Below are 19,742 nucleotides of genomic sequence, written 5' to 3'. Positions count from 1 at the left end.
GAGAGAGAGAGAGAGAGAGAGAGAGAGAGAGAGAGAGAGAGAGAGAGAGAGAGAGAAAGAGAGAGAGAGAGAGAGAGAGAGAGAGAGAGAGAGAGAGAGAAAGAGAGAGAGAGAGAGAGAGAGAGAGAGAGAGAGAGAGAGAGAGAATGCTTATTAATTAGTTGTTTTGTTTTTAATAAAAAATATCTATTAAAAAATCTACTTTAAAAAGAAAACAGTCTCCCTGCTGTGGCTTTCTTTTTTCCTCCTGGAAGACTCCTCTGGATAGGATCTCGTACAGAGGCTGAGTTGGGGGAGAGGGGGAAGAGGGGACTCTAACTCTCCAAACTGGTTGAGTTGCCTGCCGCTCCCTTTTGGTCATCCTGCGACCCCTCACAAGAGATGGGACTCCAGCCCCCAGAGCAGGTTTCTTGGAAGAACAAGACCTTGCACTTCAGCCCCCTCATCTAGCCCTCCCCAACTCCCATCACCCACCGCATGGCCCCTCCTGTAATAGCGGATGGTACGGTGGAGAAAGTGGAAGGAGAAGCACAGAGCAGAAAGGAGAGACTGAGCTCCGGACTCTCCCCACTAGAGTTCCCAGTGTGAGACCCCTGGCCAGTCTCTACCAGCTCCAAAGCCCTGTGAGCTGCCCTGCCCTTGCCCCCTCTTGTGGCAAAAGCCTCGAACCTGAGAGCCTCTGTCTTGGGCTTCTTCAGGATGGGCAGCAGCTGTGCCCTCTCTGCTGCTCCCCCCTCCTCACTCCACCATCGATCTGAAAATGCAGGCAGTAAGCTCAGGTATGGAGGGGAAAGGAAGCCAGGGTCTAACACTCTAATGAGGTAAGCAGGAGATATCCCAGGGGCCAAGCCAAGAGATACCAATAATCCAGCAAGCCAAGAGCCAGGCCTAGGGGCATCCTCATCCCACCGGAGGAGACTGGAGCCATTTACCTCCCTTGCCCCTTCCTCCTGAGTTGCATCACTATTAGTCATTCATTCACTCAACAAACGTTTTATCAGATGATATTACAGTCCGTACAAGAGGAAGTATTGTGTAGTGAATAGAGATGGCCTTGAAGGCAAGACTTGACCTCCTGACACCTACAGGCTGTGTGACTCCGATCTAGGTGACTCTCCCAGACTATAAAGTTTCCTCACCCCAGTCTCCTCTAATGATGAAATCTCAGGTCCAGTCCCTATCACTACACTGTATGCAATGCCAGGACTTCTGTGGGTATCACTTGACCTCTTGGCCTCGGTTTCTTCATCTGTAAAATGGAATCCTTGCCTAAATCACAGGGTGACAACAGCCCTTTGTAAACATTAAAGTACAAGATGTCACTCTGCCTTCGTTCGGTCCAGCCCCCTCTCCTGAGCTTAGGAAGGAATATCTAAAGAATCTGGGAGGGGTAAGAAAAAGCACACTAGTATTTCAAGACAACTTTATTAGGGGATGAGGGTCATTGCTTCACCTTCCCCTATTCTCCCTCCTTCCCAGCTTCACTTCTTCCGCATCTCTGCAGCTTTCTCCTTCTTCATCTCCTTGGCCAGTTCCCCGATAAGCCTCCAGTATTCGTGGAACGTGAGCTGGGAATCCTGATTTACATCCAGATTCTTCATCTTCTCATCCAGGGAGCCTGTGTCCTGGGGAGACACAGAAGGGGTATGGTTAGGGGCAGAGGAAGCCCCAGGGGAGGGGAAATGGTGCCTTCCTGGAACTCCAGAAGAAGATTATTTCATCAATCCAGGGTCTCCCAGACAACAGTCTGAAAAAGGCAAGTGTTCCTAGAACTGGGGAACAGGATTTCAATGGGAAATTTCCAATGCCAATGATATTTTTCCTCCTAAATATGAAATTGTACATAAAATACATGCTACTTCTGCATTTGTTGGGGTATAAAAATAGACTTAATGTCCTCTTATTTTACTCCAAAATTTCCTCAGCTCCTCATTTACCCTGAGGGGATTCTATACCCCTAGATTAAGCATATAGATACAACTATAGAGGTATCCCTTCCCTCTGGCAACTTTCCCCATTGGGATTTTAATATATCATGGCTCAGCATAAGAAATAAACAGGAATTTTTGGGGAAACTCTGAACTGCATAAAATATATGTATAGTACTGTATAATCTCAACATATTTTATTTCTTAATACCATAAATATGCACAATTTATTTTTTAAAGTTAAAATAAGTAAAAGGTTAAAATTTGTGAAAAAATGTGAAAGCCAAAAAAATTTCATGTAGATTTTCCAGATCCCCAGGGCAATGTGGAAGGGATACTTGTATATGTATGGATGTATATATGTGTGCATACTACTTCATATACATTTATTATAAGAAGCTGCTAAGTGGCTTCGTGGATAGAATGGAGTCAGGAGGACCCAAGTTCAAATCTGATCTCAGACACTTCCTAACTGTGTGATCCTGACCAAGTCAGTTAATCTCTAGTTGCCTGACAAAAGGATCCAGTGGATCTACAGGAAAAGGAAATGGCAAACCACTCCAGTTTGTTCCTTGCCAAGAAAACCCCATGGATAGCTACATAGGGTCACAAAGACTAAGACTAGACAACAAAAATATGTTTATTACACATTAAACATAGTTACTTCATGTTATGTATATATTTATTACATAAATACCTACTTTTCCACATAAATATTATTTTTATATGTATGATTTTTATATATTTATCTATTAAAAATCTAAAAGTGTTCCCTGGACAAATCATCTTAGAAAAGGCTAAAAGAGGGAAAAGGAAGAGGAAGAAAACTTTATTCAGCTCTGTCTTGCCCCAATTGTGCTTGGAAAGGAAGGGTCACAGATTTAGAACTAGAAGGGGCCTTAGAGGGCATCTATCCCAATGTTCTTATTTTATAGATGAGGAAGCCAACGCCCAGAGAAGAGATTTGCCCCAAGTCACCCAGCCAGTAACCTGGGCCAATTTCTTTTTAAGCCACCAATAGCTAGGGAGGGATTCCTAATCTGTGAGCTTTTGCTCTGTTTTTATATTCTGCTAAATGGATTTCTTTTTTTTTTAACCCTTACTTAAAACCAATTAAAGCAATACTGTGTATTGGTGCTAAGGCAGAAGAGTGGTAGGGGCTAGGCAGTGGGGGTTAAGTTGGAGTTAACTTGCCCAGGGTCACACAGCTAGGAAGTGTCTGAGGCCAGATTCAAACCCAGGACCTCCCTCTCTAAGCCTGGCTCTCAAGCCACTGAGCCACCTACCTGCCCCACTAAATGGATTTCAGTAGAATTCATTTCACTAGACTGACAGAGGGGTACAAAGCATAAAAAGGTTAAAAAAAAACCCTGACCAGAGGAAATTACAGAGAAAGTTGGGGATAGGGGAGAGAGGGAAAGGGACTGGGAAAGGAAAAGGACTTTAAGACTCAGTCAACCATGTGAGTGTTGCTGGGTTCTAGGGTGTCAAGGCAAAGCCAGAACAGGACCTTCATTACGAGTGCGTGCCTGTCTTTGGATTCTGTCCAAAATAATGTTGACCCTTAGGAAGAACTGAAAGATCAATGTGTCATACCAGGGCTGGAACATCATGTGCTGCTGTGGCTAAGTGAAGACTTGACTGATGATGGATTTGTGGCATCTTCTCTCCAGGCACTGGTACTCTGCCTGAGCTTATTCCTTAATGGTTAGCATCTTCCCATCCCATCATACTCTCTCCATGTCTGGGATCTTGAAAGCCTAGCTATCACTGTACACATCCAAAGTTTTTATTCCCATCTCCCTCAATCCATCCCCTCTAATATCCTGCTTTAGATCGACCCATGTCTTCCATTGTGCTGTCCAAATTATCTGCTCCAAACTTTCAAAATCTGCCTTCATCATAAATGTTTTTCCTTTCTCACTCCCTCCTTCTTCTTGTACTCACTGAGACCCACCCTGTCTTGATAACAGCATCCCTGGGAAGCCCTCCTAGCACTGGCTGAACTCTCACTCCTACTCCCAGGCACTAGTCACGGTGGGGAAGATGGAATATTCTTTGTTCCACACTGCCACATTCAAACTCTCCCTCTACCACCATCACTCAGTAAATTCCTCCACCTCCTCTGAAGCTTATGCAATCCATATTTATCACCCAATCAAGATTCTGGATCCCCAGGACACTCTTCTTCCTTCCTCAATGAATTTAGTACCTGGTTTATAGTCTTTCTCCTCCCTAATTCCTGCCCTCATACTAAGGAACTCAAACATACATATTGATATTTCCTTAAACACCCAAATTCCCAGTTACTCAATCTATTCAACTCTCACAATCTGCTCCAACATTCTGCCTCAGATTTACCTAATGATGGCCATAGCCTTCATCTTGCCATCAACATTACCCACAACTGTTCCACTTTCATGTTCATGAACTCTAAGATGCCTTGATCTGATTATTATCTTTTGTGATTCCCCCTTTCCTTTTGCTTTCTGACTCCTAACCCTTTTCTTCATCCTCACCATGACTTCCAATTCTCCTATCTTTCAGTTCTTTCCCAGGCCATCACCCTATACTAACTGTATTCTTCTCCCTCCTTTATCTTGATCCTTTGGGTGAAACAGTTCAATTATATATTATCCTATATAGTCCAGCCCTTTGCCCCCTTGACATACAGCTGATTGTGCCCTGTCAAGCCCCAATGGATTCTTCCCAGGATCCTCTGTCTTTGCTGCTATTCTAGTGCTACAGAAATCCAGAGGAAAATAAAGAAACCATGCTAACTGGGTCCAGTATAAATTTACATTACATACTGTAAACTGGTGCTTCATTGCAACAAGGCAATCTGTTTTTACACCTCCACAATTAAATCCCAATCACCACATCAGCTTTCTCCAAACCTTTTCATTGCTCCTCAGGCTTTCTGTGACTTCCCCTCTGCCACTCTCTTAGGTGAAAACCCTGAGCTTGTAACAAGCCAACGGTAGCTAGATGGTGCAGTGGATAAACGTTGGACTTGAGAGTCAGAAACACCTGAATTCAAATCCTGTCTCAGACACTTCCTAGCTGTGTGACCCTGAACAAATCATTTAACCTCTCAAACTCTCAGTTGCTTCATCTATGAAATAGGCATAATAAAAGGACCTACCTCAGAGGGTAGAGAGAATTAAAAGAGCTCACACATATTAAGTGCTATATAAATGTTAGCCTTCATTATTATTTCACTGAAATAATTAAAGCTGTTCACCAAGAGCTCCTTCTGTTCTCATCATCATCAGACATTATTCAGGTGCCTTCCCCTACTATCTCTTCCTTCACCAGTCTCATATAAAGAGGTGGCCCTTCTGCTTGCCAAAGCAAACCCTTCTATATGCACAAGTGATCTAATCCATCATGTTCTGCCCAGGTTTTTCCCTTCTATCATCTCCACTCTCACACTAACCTTCAGTCTCTCCCTTCCTGATGCCAACAAACATGATTATGTCTCCCCATCCTCAAAAAAAGCAACAATCCACCTTCTTGATTCATCCCTCCCTGCTAGCTATACCATATCTCTCCTCCCTTTTGTGTTGCTAAAACTTGTTGAGAAGACCATCTATCCATGAGAACTCCATTTCCCTTGCTCTTATTCTGGCATGGTACCTCAAATCAGGAAGACCTGAATTCAAATTCTAACTGTATGACTTTGAACAAGTCATTTAACTTCTGTGTGCCTCAGTCTCCTCAACTGCAAAATGAGGATCATAATAGCACCTACTTCTCCAGGTGATTGTGAGAATCAAATGAGATAATATTTGTGAAATGCTTAGCACAGTGCCTGGCACTTAGTAGACACAATAAATGTTTATTTACTTCCTTCCCTCATCCAAGTGGTGTCTACTAACCTTACATATCCCTCAAATCTCTGTTGTGGACTCTCTCTTTTTCTCTCTAGACTACCTTGTTTAATGATTTCATCCACAATTCCTTGGATTCAACTATCATTTCTACATCTGATTTTCAGATCTCTTTATCCAAGCCTTACATCTCTCCTGAACTGCTTGTTGGATATCTGGAACTAGATTACTGTAGACATCTTAAACTCAGGATATTCATTATCTCGAACCCCCCCACCCCCAATCCTCTGGTCAGAATTGCCCTGTTACTGTCCATGGTACCAACACCTTCCCAGTCACTGAAGGCTCACCACCTATCTTCAGTGCCTCACTCTCTCTCCCCTCCTCTACAACTTGTTGACAAATGTTATTCATTCTACCTTTGCCAAATTTCTCTTGGTCTCCTTCTCTCCTCTGATACCACCACTACCTCCATGCAGGTCCTCATCAGCTCAGGCCTAGAACTATTAAAATGGGCCACCGGTGGTTCTCTCAGCCTTAAGCCCCTCTTCTCTGCTCCAGACCATCCTCCAATCAGCCACCAAAGTGATCTTCCTAAAGGCTAAGTCTGGCCATGTCACTCCCCAATTCAACAATCTTGAATAAATCCCTAATCCCTGCAGAATCAAAAAATAAGTTCTCTATTTGGTTTTTAAAGCCCTTCATAATCCAACCCTTTCCTACCTTTCCAGTCTTATTATATTTTATTCCCTTCCATCTTATTCTAAGATCCTTTAACCCTGACCTTCTTGGAATAGCTAGATAGTGCCGTAGATCAAGAGCCAGACCTAGAAGTCCTGGGTTCAGTTCTGGCCTCAGACACTTCCTAGCTATGTGACCCTGGATAAGTCACTTAAACTCCATTGCCTAGACCTTGCCACTCTTCTGTCTCGGAACCAATACTATATTGATTCTAAGATGGAATGTAAGGGTTATTTAAAAAAACAGCCTTCTTGCTCAACTATTCCCCCAAAAAAACTCCATGTCTTTTCTCCAGCTGTCCCTCATGCCTAGAATGCTATTTCTCCTCATTTCTGCCTCCTGGCTTCCTTCAAGTCTCAGATAAAGTCCTGACTTTTGCAAGAAGCTTTATTTACCAGGCACCCCCTTAATGCATTACCCTTCTCTCTTGAGATTGATTCCAATTTATCCTATATTATAGCTTGTTTGTACCTAGCTATTTGTGGGCTGTCTCCCCCATGCATATTTGCCTTTCTTTGTATGTCCAGTGCTTAGCACAATTTCTGACCCAACATAGTTCGTGTCTAATTGTTTTTCAGGCATGTCCATTGCCATTTCCTTCTGCAATTCCTTCTTAATTTTTTTATTTTTAAAATTTTCCGTGGTTACATGATTCATGTTTTCTCCTTCCCCTCATCCCTCCCCTCTCCTAGAGTTGGCAAACAATTCCACTGGGTTATACATATATATGTATATATATAAATAATCACTTCAACCCGTTTCCATATTATTCATTCTTGTAAAAGAGCAATCCTTTAAAGCCAAAACCCTAAATCACAGACCCATATAAACAAGTGATAAATCACACGTTTTTCTTCTGCATTTCTATTCACACAGTTCTTTTTCTGGATGTAGATAATGTTCTTTCTTATAAGTCCCTCAGAATTGTCCTGGATCATTATATGTAATTCATATTTTTAAAAACCCTCACCTTCTGTCTTGGAATTAATACAAGCATTGGTTCCAAGGAAGAAGGGCAGTGAGGATTAGGCAATTGGGTTTAAGTGATTTGCCCAGGGTCACACAACTAGGAAGTATCTGAGCTCATATTTGAACTCAGGTCCTCCTGTCCGGCTCATTTCAGAGATGAGGAAACTAATGCAAAGAACAACTAGGTATCACAGTGGATAGAGCAGCAGGCTGAGTAAGGAAGTCAAAAAGCCAATATTTATTTAAAAGACTGTTCTATGCCAGGCACTGTGGCTTACACCTCTCTGGGCCTTAGTTTTCTCATCTGTAAAATGAAGGGGGAGACAGGTAGGTAGCTTAGTGGAAGGGGAGTCAGACCCAGAGATGAGGTCCTGAATTCAAATCTAGCCTCAGATAGCTAGCTGTGTGGCCTGGGCAAGTCACTTAACCCCCATTATCTAGCCTTTACCACTCTTTTGCCTTGGAACCAGTACACAGTACACAGTATTGATTCTAAGAAAGAAGGTAAGGGTTTTAAGAAATAAAATAAAATTAAATGAAGGAGTAGAACTAGATGATCTCTAAGGTTCCTTCCCCATCTAAATCTAAGGTATGATGATTTTGCTTTCCTGAGCACTGGGTTAGGGATTGATAGGATCCTCCCCTTGACATTAATGCATTATTGGTGGAGTTGTGAACTGATCTAAATCATTCTGGAGAACAATTTGGAACTATGCCCAAAGGACTATAAAACTGTGTATACCCTTTCCCCCAGCAATACCACTATTACATATGAATCCCAAAGAGATGAAAAAGGGGATAGGGAGTTCTTTTTGTGGTGGCATAGAATTGGAAATTGAGGCGATATCTATCAACTGGGAAATGGCTGAATAAGTTATGGTGTATGCTTGTGATGGAATCCTAGTGTGCTATAAGAAATGACAAGAAGGATGATTTCAGAAAAACCTGTAAAGACATGCATGAACTGCTGCAAACTCAAGTGAGCAGGACCAGGAGAACATTTTACACAGTAACAGCAATATTGTCCCATGATTAACTGTGAATGCCTTATCTGTTCACAGCAATACAGTGATCTAAGACAATTCCAAAGGACTTTGGATGAAAAATGCTATCCACCTCCAGAGAAAGAACTGATGAAGTCATTTAACATCAAATAATACTTTTTTTAGTTTATTTTTCTGGTGAAAATTTTTTTGTTTGTGTTTTCTTTCGCAACATGACTAAAATAGAAATGTTTTGCATGATTGCACATGTATAACCTATATCAAATTGCTTGTTTGCTCAATGCAAGGGGAGGGGAAAGAGGGAAGGAATGTAGAACTCAAAAAATTAATATGAATATTTTAAATTATCTTTACATGTAATTAGAAAAAAACAAAATAATGGAGAGGGGGGGGAGATTGCCTTCCCTTTAACTTATCTTTCTTCTATCTCTTACCAACATTCCTGACTCTACTGGAACAAGTAAATCTACAGAATTGTAAAATGAATCTAAAATCATAGATTTAGAGCTAAATAGATTTAGAGCTTAAAAGGACCAATTCCAAGAGTCCATACTATATATATGGAAAAGTTCATTCCAATTTACAGCTGAGGACACTGAGGCCCAGAGAGAAGTGACTTACCTGAAACTGCACAATGAATTATGGATAGAGCAGAATCTCTGAGTTCCTAACCCAATAAAATTATTGATAGCCACTGAGAGCCAGAGAAAATGATAGGGAAGAGGAGCATGAGTAGGAGAGCAGGGAGCAAGAAAGATAAAGGGACTCCAGAGACCATCTAATCCTATCCACTCATTTAAATGAAAGAAACCAGGAACCCAGGCAGGAGAAATAATTTGTCACATAACTGGTTAGTTGGTGATGGCAGAACTGAGAAGAGAACCTTGGTCTCCCAGTATTCTCCCCACTACTCTATATTTCCTCTATTCTTTCCTTAAGATACATTCAAGGGGCAGCTAGGTGGTTCAGTGGATTGAGAGCCAGTCCTGGAGCCAGGATGTCTTGGGTCCAAATCTAGCCTTGCACTTCCTAGCTGTGTGATCCCGGGTAAGTCACTTAACACCCATTACTTAGTTCTGGCTGCTTTTTTGTATTGATTCTAAGACAGAAGGTAAGGGTTTTGTTTTTTTTTGATACTTTTGCCATATTGTTCTTTTTTCTTCCTCCCTGAGAGATAAAGATATATAAGCATATATATATATAAGCATAATTCATGAACATATATATCTATATATGGTTTTTGTCCTTTGTACTCAAAGAGAACCAAAATTACATCACTATGTCAGAATCAATGTACAGTGTATACAGCTAGACATTTTCCTGTGTGTTACATGTATACATGCAAAGACAGATATATTTGTGTCTACAACATATACTTTACAATATATGTCTATATATTCACATGTATGTATATGTGTTGGTGTTGTTCAGTCTTTTCAGTCATGTATGACTTTTTGTGCCCATAGACCTCTGTCCATGGAATTTTCTTGGTAAAGATACTGGGATTGGTTTGCCATTTCCTTATCCAGTAGCAAATGGAGCTTACAAACTTGTTACAAGTTTCTGAGACTAGATTTGAGCTCAATTCTTCCTGACCCCAAGCCCAGCCCTCTATCTAGTTGTGTCCTCTGTGTGTGTGTGTGTGTGTGTGTGTGTGTGTGTGTGTGTGTGTGCTCTCAAATAGTTATCTGTTCTTTCATTTGGAATGCCCTATCTTTGAAAAGCTACCTGGCATAATGGATCATCCTCAGTCAAGAAAATTCAAGTTCTTCCCGACATGCATTGGTTGTTGTGTGACCCTACGCCAGTCATTTAACCTGGAAATGCCTCAAATACTGCTGATGTACACTGATAGAGAAGGGAAGTTCCCTATCCCAATAAAATCACAAGTCCAATCACACACACACACACACACACACACACACACACACACACACACACACACACACAGCCCTAACCCCATTTGCTTTTTTAAACAGAGTTGTTAGGATCAGGAGATGATGACGATGATGCCATATACCCAGATTTCAGCAAGATAGACGTTTTACAAAGTCTCTCATGACATCCTCATGAGAGATATGTCCTGGAAGATAAGATAACTGGTTAGGCTGACAGCATATTGAACAGCTAGACCCCAAAAGTTTTAATTGATGAATATCAGTGCGGAAGTTGCCTACCAGCATGACTTCTTCGGTCACTATTTTTGTCAACAACTTGGATACATAGAAACCATGCCTATCAAATTACAAATGATGGATGAGGCCAGGAGGAATACCTAATAAGTTGTCTAACAACTAGGATGCAACAAGATCTCACAGAAAGGTTGAAACAAATAAGATTCTATGATGATATACAATCCTCCTTTCCTTTTTATTTTCTACTATATATGTGGAAAAGTTCATTTTAAAAGTATCTATAGTCAGAATAATTTTTGAAATTCTATGATGAAACTTAAAATATTGAACTTGTCCCTAAAAGTGAACTTTTCTTTTTGGCTTTGTCTTGCCTTTTTTTTTTTCATCTTTATTTTCTGTCTTAGAATTGGCACTATTGGTTCCAACTAGGCAATTGGAGTTAAGTGATTTGCCCAGTGGGATCACATAGCTAGGATGTGTCTAAGACTAGAGATGAACTCGGGACCTCCCATCTCCAGGCCTGAGCCACCTAGCTGCTCCAACAGAGTAGATTCTTGATAAATAGTTTTTGACTCATTGACAAGTATTTATTTTTGATGCCCCATCTATTAGGGACATTGTAAAGACAACTCTATTTTGGATAAGAAGATGAACCAAATTACTATTAAGGTTTAGCTCTATGAACTTGGGGAAATCCTTGGGTCTTAATATCTTCATTTATAAAACAAAAGGTTGCAATAGAACATCACTAAAGTTCCTTCTGGATCTAACATTCTAGGAGGTATTTATGGGGTACTTATAAGCCAATATGGTGGATATTTTAAAAGTACATATAAGATACGGTCTCTACCCTTTAGGAAGTTATGGTTTAGTCAGGGAGAAAAGCCCTATGCATGCACAATATGAAATCTTATAGGAGTCCCAGTCATAGGTCCATAACACCCAGACATCAGGTTGCACAAAATCATGACTTTAATCATCTAAACACATGCAAAAAGCAACCGGACATCAAGATGGAGGCTCAAGCCCCCACTCTGACCCAAACTAGCTGTGGGTCCACAGGCAAGCCACTTAACATCCCCATGCCCCAGGCCATCCTCTAAGTTACCGAGGAGCTGCCAATCTACATCCCTGGAGACACTTCAGTCTAGTGTGATTTCATGGGATCTTCCCAGATACGGACCAATAAGACAAACGCATGCAGTGCTTTGTCCACACTCCTGTGTTCTACAAGTTAGACATTGCAAGTTCAATCACACTCACAGTCACACTGCCACATGCACATTGTCACACAACGTGTCTGATATCTCCTGAATCCCATCGTTGCATTCTATCATAAACTGCCTCCCCTCTGATGAAGCATCTTCCCGGTTTGCCCAGAGTTCCCGGTTACCTTGAGGAGATGGGGCAGCTGCTGGGTGGCCAGATCCTTAAATTCACTGACGCTGAGGCTGCCTTTCTTCCCCTCTCGAACAGCAAAGGTGAAGAAGGTTTTCACCACTGTCTCAATAGCTATCTCCAACTCTGTCAGCGGCTCAGCAGCCATGGAGGAGGCTAGGAAGTTTGCTGTTGGACTAACTGTGGACCTAGGGATGGTTGGAGAGAAAGGGATATCCAGAGGCCATCTTTAGGGAGGAACCCTGTCCTGATATTATTTACTCATTCCCCCCAGCTCTATTGGAGATTCTAGAACCCTAGAAAAAAAGCTCTGCCCCCTCCCCAGGAGGCTCAGGCTGGGGGGCCCTGTGTGACCTCTTTATGGGGAGGGGGGATCCGACACCTGGAAGTTCAAGAATACAGCCCTCTATCAGTCCACTTAAAGAAAAGCCTGATAAGTATGCAACTCATTCATTTGTTTATTCATTCACTGATTCCATCCTATTTTTATGTAGTAAATAAATATTTATCTATTTTGTGATGACCCTAAATTGGGCACTAAGAACAAAAATAAATAAATAAATTCTAGGCTTTCCTCTCTCTTCATGGCCAATGAGCCTGGCACCCTAGACAGACTTGGATAGTGAAAATGTCTCTGCCTCAACTCTTTCCAAGGAATCTTCTTGAAAATGAGGTGGGGTGTCAGGAAGGGTCAGAGATGTCCCTTCTTCTCACTCCATCAACTTTGGGACCTAGAATCTGTACCACAAAGGACAAAGTTGGTAGTCTTCTTTAACTTCCCCATGGAAACCATACGCAGGCTTTTCGGTATGAAGGGCAGGAAGATGCACAATCTCTCCAAAATATACTGACCGTTCCGAAGTTAAGCTAACGGTAACGCGTCCCGGCTAGAGGGCTCCTCCCATTTTTTAAGCTACAGAATCGAAAGCAGGAAACAAGCTGCCAAAAAGTGATCTCCTTACAGTCCCAACGGTTTGGTTCTAATAAGATAGTAGGCTGAAGAAAAAGGAAAATTCCAAAACCTCTCTAACTGAATCTGACCCTCTTTAACCTGTTCATCCCCTTCCAGGACCACCGCCCCCATCCCTCCTTCAGTGCCCTAAAGTCACTTCCTGAATTCCTAGTTCCAGGACCTGGCGGGAGGAGCTCTTCTTTCTCCTGGGAAAGAGGGGACTTCATCCAGATCCCTCCAAAAGAGCATTTGGAACAAGGTACATACTCACCCTCCCGTTCAGTCTCCAGCAGATGCTTGTAGGGCTGGGCTGAGGTTTATTAAAGCCCAAGGGGAGGGGCTGGGCAGGCTGGAGTTCGCGGTGTAGATCCTGAGATATAGAGTTTCCCGTGGTGAACTTCGGCAAAGGGCACGCCCACCCACACCTCCCCACTCACGCATCCGCGCATCAACGTTTTGGCCCATCCTTCCTTTCCCACTTTTTCCCTGCCCTGAAGCAAACAAATGTTAAACCTCACTTTTGTGGGCTTCTCCAGCCCCGTATCTCCTACGGACGTGGCGCTCCCTCCCAGGCCTGCATCTGCCCCCCAAATCTCCTTTCAGCCCGAGTCCTCCAAATCCCTTCCTCCGTTGTCCCGTCTCACTCTTATTTCTGCCCTCTCCCCTCAAAAAAGTCCTCACTTGGGCATCCCGGTTAGGTTTGGGGGAGATTACGAGTAAAGGAGGGAGGCACTGTCTTCTGAAGAATTCTGGAGATGAGACCCCTATTGAGAGACTCCATGGAGGGGTCCCCATAACATGCCCTCCGTGGAGTCTCTCAGAGAGGGGCAGAATGACTGTGCCTCACTACTAGGGACCGTTACGGGGCGGTCCAAGGACAGAAAGGTGCAACATCCTGTGGTGTCCGATCTTACCTCTCTCTCTCTCCCACTTGATCGTTCCTTGCCCTCTCTGCCCTGTGCCAGGGCGGAACTGGCGTCAACCAAAACCAAGAACCCCCATTGATCGCTAGCATGCATGCGGGGAAAGGAGTTTTTAAAAACTCCGACCTGGGGGAGGAAAGCATACAGAGACAGCTTGTCCCCAGCCCTGGAGACAGAGGGCGCCTCTGTTTGCTAGCTGGCCGCTTGCCCCAATGGTCGTCAGCCCGATAAGGGGGTGGAGCTAGGAGTAGGAGGGGGTGTCCAGAGTGGGGAGAAGGACGCCTGAAGTGAGATCTCCCCACTCAGGCTCTGGCCACAGGACACGCAGCTTCATTCCTGTCATCTGCTCCCCCTTCTGCCCCGAACCTACCCGTGAGTATTCTGCTTTATCGGAGTCAGAGGGTGTGCCTACTACTTGGGGAATGGTGGTCTCCTAGAATCTGAGAATGGTGCTCAGTTGAGCGGGGCTATCAGTGAGCAATAGAGGACTTTGGGGCTCAGTGAAGGACCTGAAGAGTCTATCTGCAGAAGGATATCAGTTAACCTGGGAACTTCAGTGGTGGGATGAGAGGACAGATTTTTCTCCAAAGACAATATAGACACCCCCTTTTCCTAGTTAAGGAATCCCCAAGTTTCCCTTCTCCATCCTTGCGACTCCCTTAACCCCAGCTCATCTCTCTCCTGGGTTTAAGAGTGAAAAATTGAAACGTCTGAGAGGATTTTTGCCCTGCTTTCTCTGCGGTAAGTAACCCTGGCTGGAGCCAAGTAGAAGACAGATAAATTTTAACTGGACAGCTGATCCCAAGTCCAGACTTTCTTCAACCCCCAAGAGCCATGGGGGGAGGGGAGGGGAAGAAGGGGGTGGTTTGGGCTTCAAAATAGTAGGACTATTCCTTCACCCCAGGACCTTTGGGAGCCCACCCCATGCTTTGCCCCAAGTTTAAGTCCCTAATAGCATCCAAGAACAATAGATGAAAAGTTGTTTTGAGTGGAGGTAGGAAGGAGGATGCCAGCAAGGGTGGTCCACTCACTTTCCTTTCTACTTGGTAACCTATTGCCTTCTTTTCCCTCTTTTCTTTCTTTCCTAACTTCCTTACTTCTTACTTCTTCCTTCTCCCTCTTGCATTTTTCAACTCTACCCTTAAGAAAGGCTCTCCTGAGCTACCACCTTTCAGAGACACCACACAGGGCTTCCCAAAGGGTCCACAGGCATGTTTGTGGGGGAAACCCAAGGTTCAAATGGCACCTCAGGACTGCCAGAACAGTGATCAGTGATGGACTGGTAATAGGAGATGCCAACCCCCCTTCCCTTATCCCCCCATCAGCCCCAGGCTTCAAGTTCCCATTCCACACCCCCTACCCCCTCCTTGGTCTCTGTGACAACCACTTCTCATGTCCGAAGTTCGGGTGACACTCACAAGGGATCCATTGAGGAGCTGGAGTGTTACCCGATAGGACCCATTGTCCATCCCCCTAGTCCTGGGGAAAAAGGTGAGAGATACCTGATCTAGGACACCTGAGATCCCCTCTGAGGATGGAGGTGAAAAGGAGGGGGAGAGGGGTGCTGTTTACTCCCAGAGCAGAGGAGAGGAGTAACCTGGGTTTTGAAGCCCCTCTCAACAATGTCATATCCCACTATAACCTCACATTTCATCCTCCTTCCTTCCCTCCATTTCCTTGCCCCTTGCCTCAAGGGAACCTCCGGCATACTATATTCCTCTTCATTTCTGATCACTCCCAACTAGACTCCCATCTACTCCCCCTCTTCTGGGGTGGGGGGGAGTTTGTTCTCTGCTCTTTAGTTTCCCCACCCCCACCACACCCTAGAGCCCAGTTCTGAGGGATAAGGATCAAACATTCCTTTCTCCATTCTCACTATCCAGGTCTGATTAGAAAGAGTTGATTCTCAAGAGGGACCAGTCTGACAGATTCTCAGGCCTAGAAGGTTCAGGCAAGGAGCAAAGGAACTAAAAGGAGGGAGGATATTAGAGAAGTCAGAGGGATAGGAGTAGGGGGCTAAGAACCCCTGGGGAAATGGAGCATTGAAGGAGTATCAAACACAAGCTGGAAAAAGCCAGGGGTATGGCACTGCATCAGTGACAAGGATCCTTCAAATTTCCCCTCTTTTTAACTCAAGGAAAGGCTTCTTTGTTTTCTTCATGGAGAGGGCAGGCAGGGGTAGTTACTGAAGAGACACCCTCCCCTGGGCAAGACTGACTGGACCTATGATAAAAATAGCACAGGAGAAAGACTTGTCCATTCCCTTATTCCTAGGGGCAGCTGCCTAGTGAGTAAGATGCCCTTCTTGCCCATCTACCATTGAATCTCTCTTGTTCCCTGATGCTGCCCAGCAATCTCCATTTTTAGCTCTCTCTCTTCTTGTACCTACAATGCTTGTACCCTTTCACTACAGAGATCTCTCATCTTCTACCCTCCAGCCTCCCACCTCTTCCTTGCCTTATCCCTATCTCCAGTTCTTTGTCTCTTTCCTTCTAGTAATACCCTAGCCTTGAATCAACCCCTCTTTCTCTGAACTTTTACATCTGGTTTTTGGACCATGGTGAGAGACACCATAAATTGGCTAGAAAAATGACAGGGAAATCTAAATCCTAGTCTCAACTCGGTACTATATGATCTTGGGCAAATCATTTATCTTCTTTAGTCCTCAGTTTACTCATCTGTAAAATTAGGAAATTGGACTCCATCCCTAAGATCCCTTACAGGTCTGATGTCTATGGTACTTTAAAAAATAATAAGGCTGGGGGCAGCTGGGTAGCTCAGTGGATTGAGAACTAGGCCTAGAGATGGGAGGTCCTAGGTTCAAATCTGACCTCAGACACTTTCCAGTTGTGTGACCCTGGGCAAGTCACTTGACCCCCATTGACCCTTACCATTCTTCTGCCTTGGAGCCAGTACACAGTATTGACTCCAAGATGGAAGGTAAGGGTTTTTATACAATTAAAATAATGATAATAATAATAAGGCTGAATTAATCAGTTCTTTGGCTTCTGCTAACCAAGAATAATAACTGAAAGTGTAAAAATGTCAGCTAAAAGGATAAACGATTACTAATATCAAATCTGGTCCTAGAGGATGGAATCTGTATCATGAAGGATGGAGTCCAAATTAACTATAAATGCATTATAATACCAGGGCTTTAGGAGCCCAGGGCTCCCTTTTTTCAGGCAGCCCCAGGCCCTGATCCCTGTCCCCTATCCCAACTTCACTGTGGTCTGATCTGGTGAGGGGTTGGGGGTGGGGGGAGGTAGGTGTATTGCAGCCATGGGCTCGGAGCTGGAAACTGCCATGGAATCCCTCATCAATGTGTTCCACGCCCACTCTGGCAAGGAAGGGGATAAGTATAAACTGAGCAAGAAGGAGCTGAAGGAGCTACTGCAAGCGGAACTTTCTGGCTTCCTGGATGTGAGTGTTTATTTGATGGATGAGGAGGTGGGGGAGTATCCTTGAGCTTCTGGTCTGGGATCTAGCCCCCAGATTCGGATTGATTGGGAAATAGTCACCTTTTCTAGGGACTTCTACATTTCTCTTCTATCAGGTTCCCAATCCCCATCCCAATTCCTTCTCCCATCCCTTGCAGGTTTCCCAGATTTTCTCCTAATTAATTTAAATCAATAAACATTTATTAAGGGCCTATTATATGCAAAACTCTGATAGGCACTGGGGAATCTAAATATAAATCACTTTGCCCTGTTCTTAAGGAGTTTACACTCCTTAAGCTGACTGAGGGGACCATCAAATACATGAAGAAAGATACAAAGGGAGCAGCAAGGTGGCTCAGTGGATTGAGAGCCAAGCCTAGACAACCAAGGTCTTGCCTTCAAATCCAACATCAGACATTTTCTAGTTGTGTGACCCTGGGCAAGTCACTTAACCCCCATTGCTTCATCTTTATCACTCTTCTGCCTTGGAACCGATATACAATACTGATTCTAAGCCAGAAGGGAGAGAAGGAAGAAGGAAGGAAGGAAGGAAGGAAGGAAGGAAGGAAGGAAGGAAGGAAGGAAGGAAGGAAGGAAGGAAGGAAGGAAGGAAGGAAGGAAGGAAGGAAGGAAGGAAGGAAGGAAGGAAGGGAGGGAGGGAGGGAGGGAGGGAGGGAGGGAGGGAGGGAGGGAGGGAGGGAGGGAGGGAGAGAAAATAGCCTAAGTTCCAGTCCAGCCCAGTTCTCCCTTCCCATCACACTCACAGCCCTCTCACATTCTCCCAAATCTCCCCATCCCTTGCCCTCTACATTTCTGTACATCTGTCTCTTTACTCTGTTTCTTTCATGTTCTTCCTCATTATCCTCCACAGCCCTACCCAAGTTCCTCTGTCATATTCCTTCCCATTTCTTCAATACCTCCTAAAGTCTTCCCAGCCCTCTATCACACAGACCCGACTCTACTCTTATTCCAGACCCAGAAGGATGCCGATGCAGTGGACAAGGTGATGAAGGAATTGGATGAGAACGGTGATGGTGAAGTTGACTTCCAGGAGTACGTGGTGCTGGTGGCTGCACTCACTGTGGCCTGCAACAACTTCTTCTGGGAGAATAGTTGAGCAAGCAGCCTAGCCCTGGCCAGCACCAATAAGCCCTTTCCCTTGTTCCCATCATCTCTCTCCACATGGCCCTCCCTCTAACCCTCAGACTCCCCCAATTCATGTCCCAGGCTCGGCCATAGCATTTGAGGTGTACTGCTCCATTATTCATTAAAGGCTCCTCTCCCAATAGCTTCTGTGTCTGTCTCGTTTGGGGTTTAGTGGAGAAGAGGTGCTCTCTCTCCTTGAGAGGGTGACTATTGGAAGTGGTTTTGAGCTTCAGAAAATCCCTGTTTCCAAGATGCTATGGGGGTCTGAAGATTGAGCATCTGGGAATCCAGACCGATAGGGGAAAGAAGTAGAGGTGTATAGGACAATCCCAGTGTGCCTCATTTTTTTTTCCCTTTGAAAGGATGGAAGAGGAAGAACCCTCTTTCTGAAAAGGACTAAGATTCTAGAAGACAGGTAAAGAGGGCTGATAAGATCCTTGATCAACTGTGTGACCCTGGGCAAGTCACTTGACCCCCATTGCCTAGCCCTTACCACTCTTCTGCCTTGGAGCCAATACACAGTATTGACTCCAAGACGGAAGGTAAGGGTTTAAAAAAAAAAAAGATCCTTGATCAACTCACCAGATTGTAATCAAGTTTGAAGTGTTAATGAGGTAAAGTTGTTATCCCTTTAAGACAGGGGTCCCCAAACTTTTTACACGGGGGGGGGGGGGGGGGGGGGGCAGTTCACTGTCCCTCAGACCATTGGAGGGCCGGACTATTTAAAAAAAAAAACTATGAACAAATTTGTATACTGCTGTCTGGGATAGTGGAGGCTGCAGGCTGGCTGTGATGGGCCTGTCACACCTTGCACAGGCCCATCACTGCTGCCACTATACTGGGCAGCAGTATACACAGTGCGGAATCCCCTCCCCCAGATCCCTGCTCACCATGCTGACTTCTTCCATTGTGCAGCTACATAATCCTTTGCAAGGCACCTGGTTCTTGTCTCAGAACAAGGCGCCATGCAAAGGATTATGTCACCGGAAGTAGTACTGTACATGATCGCCACCACTCTTTGCAGCACCACCACATTCAGTGGTCCTCTCAGACCACCAATGAAAGAGTGTGACCTTCCAGAAGTGTGGTGGGAGCCGGATAAATGGCCCCCAGGTGGGGGGGCTGCATGTGGCCCACAGGTAGTAGTTTGGGGATCCCTGCTTTAAGAAGCTGAGGAAGGGTAGAGATCCAAAACTTATTTAGGGTAATAAGATCTACAATTAAGCTTTTCAAAATCATTTTAATCCAAGAGTTCTTGTGTGTCATAGAATGG

General features: G+C 44.2%; 2 protein-coding genes across 7 annotated transcripts; one reads left to right on the top strand and one right to left on the bottom strand.

The window, feature by feature from the left end:
- Positions 1-1,409: 1,409 nt before the first annotated feature.
- S100A13 (S100 calcium binding protein A13) lies at positions 1,410-14,013 on the bottom strand. Of its 3 annotated transcripts, none has more exons than XM_007481928.3 (4): positions 13,875-14,013; positions 13,232-13,330; positions 12,004-12,196; positions 1,410-1,625 (listed from the first exon to the last, which is right to left on the bottom strand). In XM_007481928.3, exons 3-4 carry the CDS (start codon positions 12,154-12,156, stop codon positions 1,482-1,484), a joined length of 297 nt encoding a protein of 98 aa, XP_007481990.1. In that variant the 5' UTR covers positions 12,157-12,196; positions 13,232-13,330; positions 13,875-14,013; the 3' UTR covers positions 1,410-1,481. The 3 variants fall into 3 exon arrangements, with proteins under 3 accessions (XP_007481990.1, XP_056672404.1, XP_056672403.1); XM_056816426.1 differs by having other exon boundaries at positions 13,479-13,879; XM_056816425.1 differs by lacking the exons at positions 13,232-13,330; positions 13,875-14,013 and adding an exon at positions 12,861-13,085.
- Positions 13,115-18,611, top strand: S100A1 (S100 calcium binding protein A1). Of its 4 annotated transcripts, XM_007481929.3 has the most exons (5): positions 13,115-13,219; positions 14,190-14,255; positions 14,576-14,624; positions 17,153-17,306; positions 18,297-18,611. In XM_007481929.3, the coding sequence occupies exons 4-5, from the start codon at positions 17,166-17,168 to the stop codon at positions 18,438-18,440; spliced, it is 285 nt and encodes a 94-aa protein (XP_007481991.1). In that variant the 5' UTR covers positions 13,115-13,219; positions 14,190-14,255; positions 14,576-14,624; positions 17,153-17,165; the 3' UTR covers positions 18,441-18,611. The 4 variants fall into 4 exon arrangements, with proteins under 4 accessions (XP_007481991.1, XP_056672406.1, XP_007481992.1 ...); XM_056816428.1 differs by lacking the exon at positions 14,576-14,624 and having other exon boundaries at positions 13,121-13,219; positions 17,149-17,306; XM_007481930.3 differs by lacking the exon at positions 14,576-14,624 and having other exon boundaries at positions 13,123-13,219.
- The last annotated feature ends 1,131 nt before the right edge of the window (positions 18,612-19,742 follow it).

This window comes from Monodelphis domestica, chromosome 2, assembly GCF_027887165.1.
Source record: "Monodelphis domestica isolate mMonDom1 chromosome 2, mMonDom1.pri, whole genome shotgun sequence".
Classification (NCBI taxonomy): Eukaryota; Metazoa; Chordata; class Mammalia; order Didelphimorphia; family Didelphidae; genus Monodelphis; species Monodelphis domestica.
This window is presented reverse-complemented; position numbering and strand designations above follow the sequence as displayed.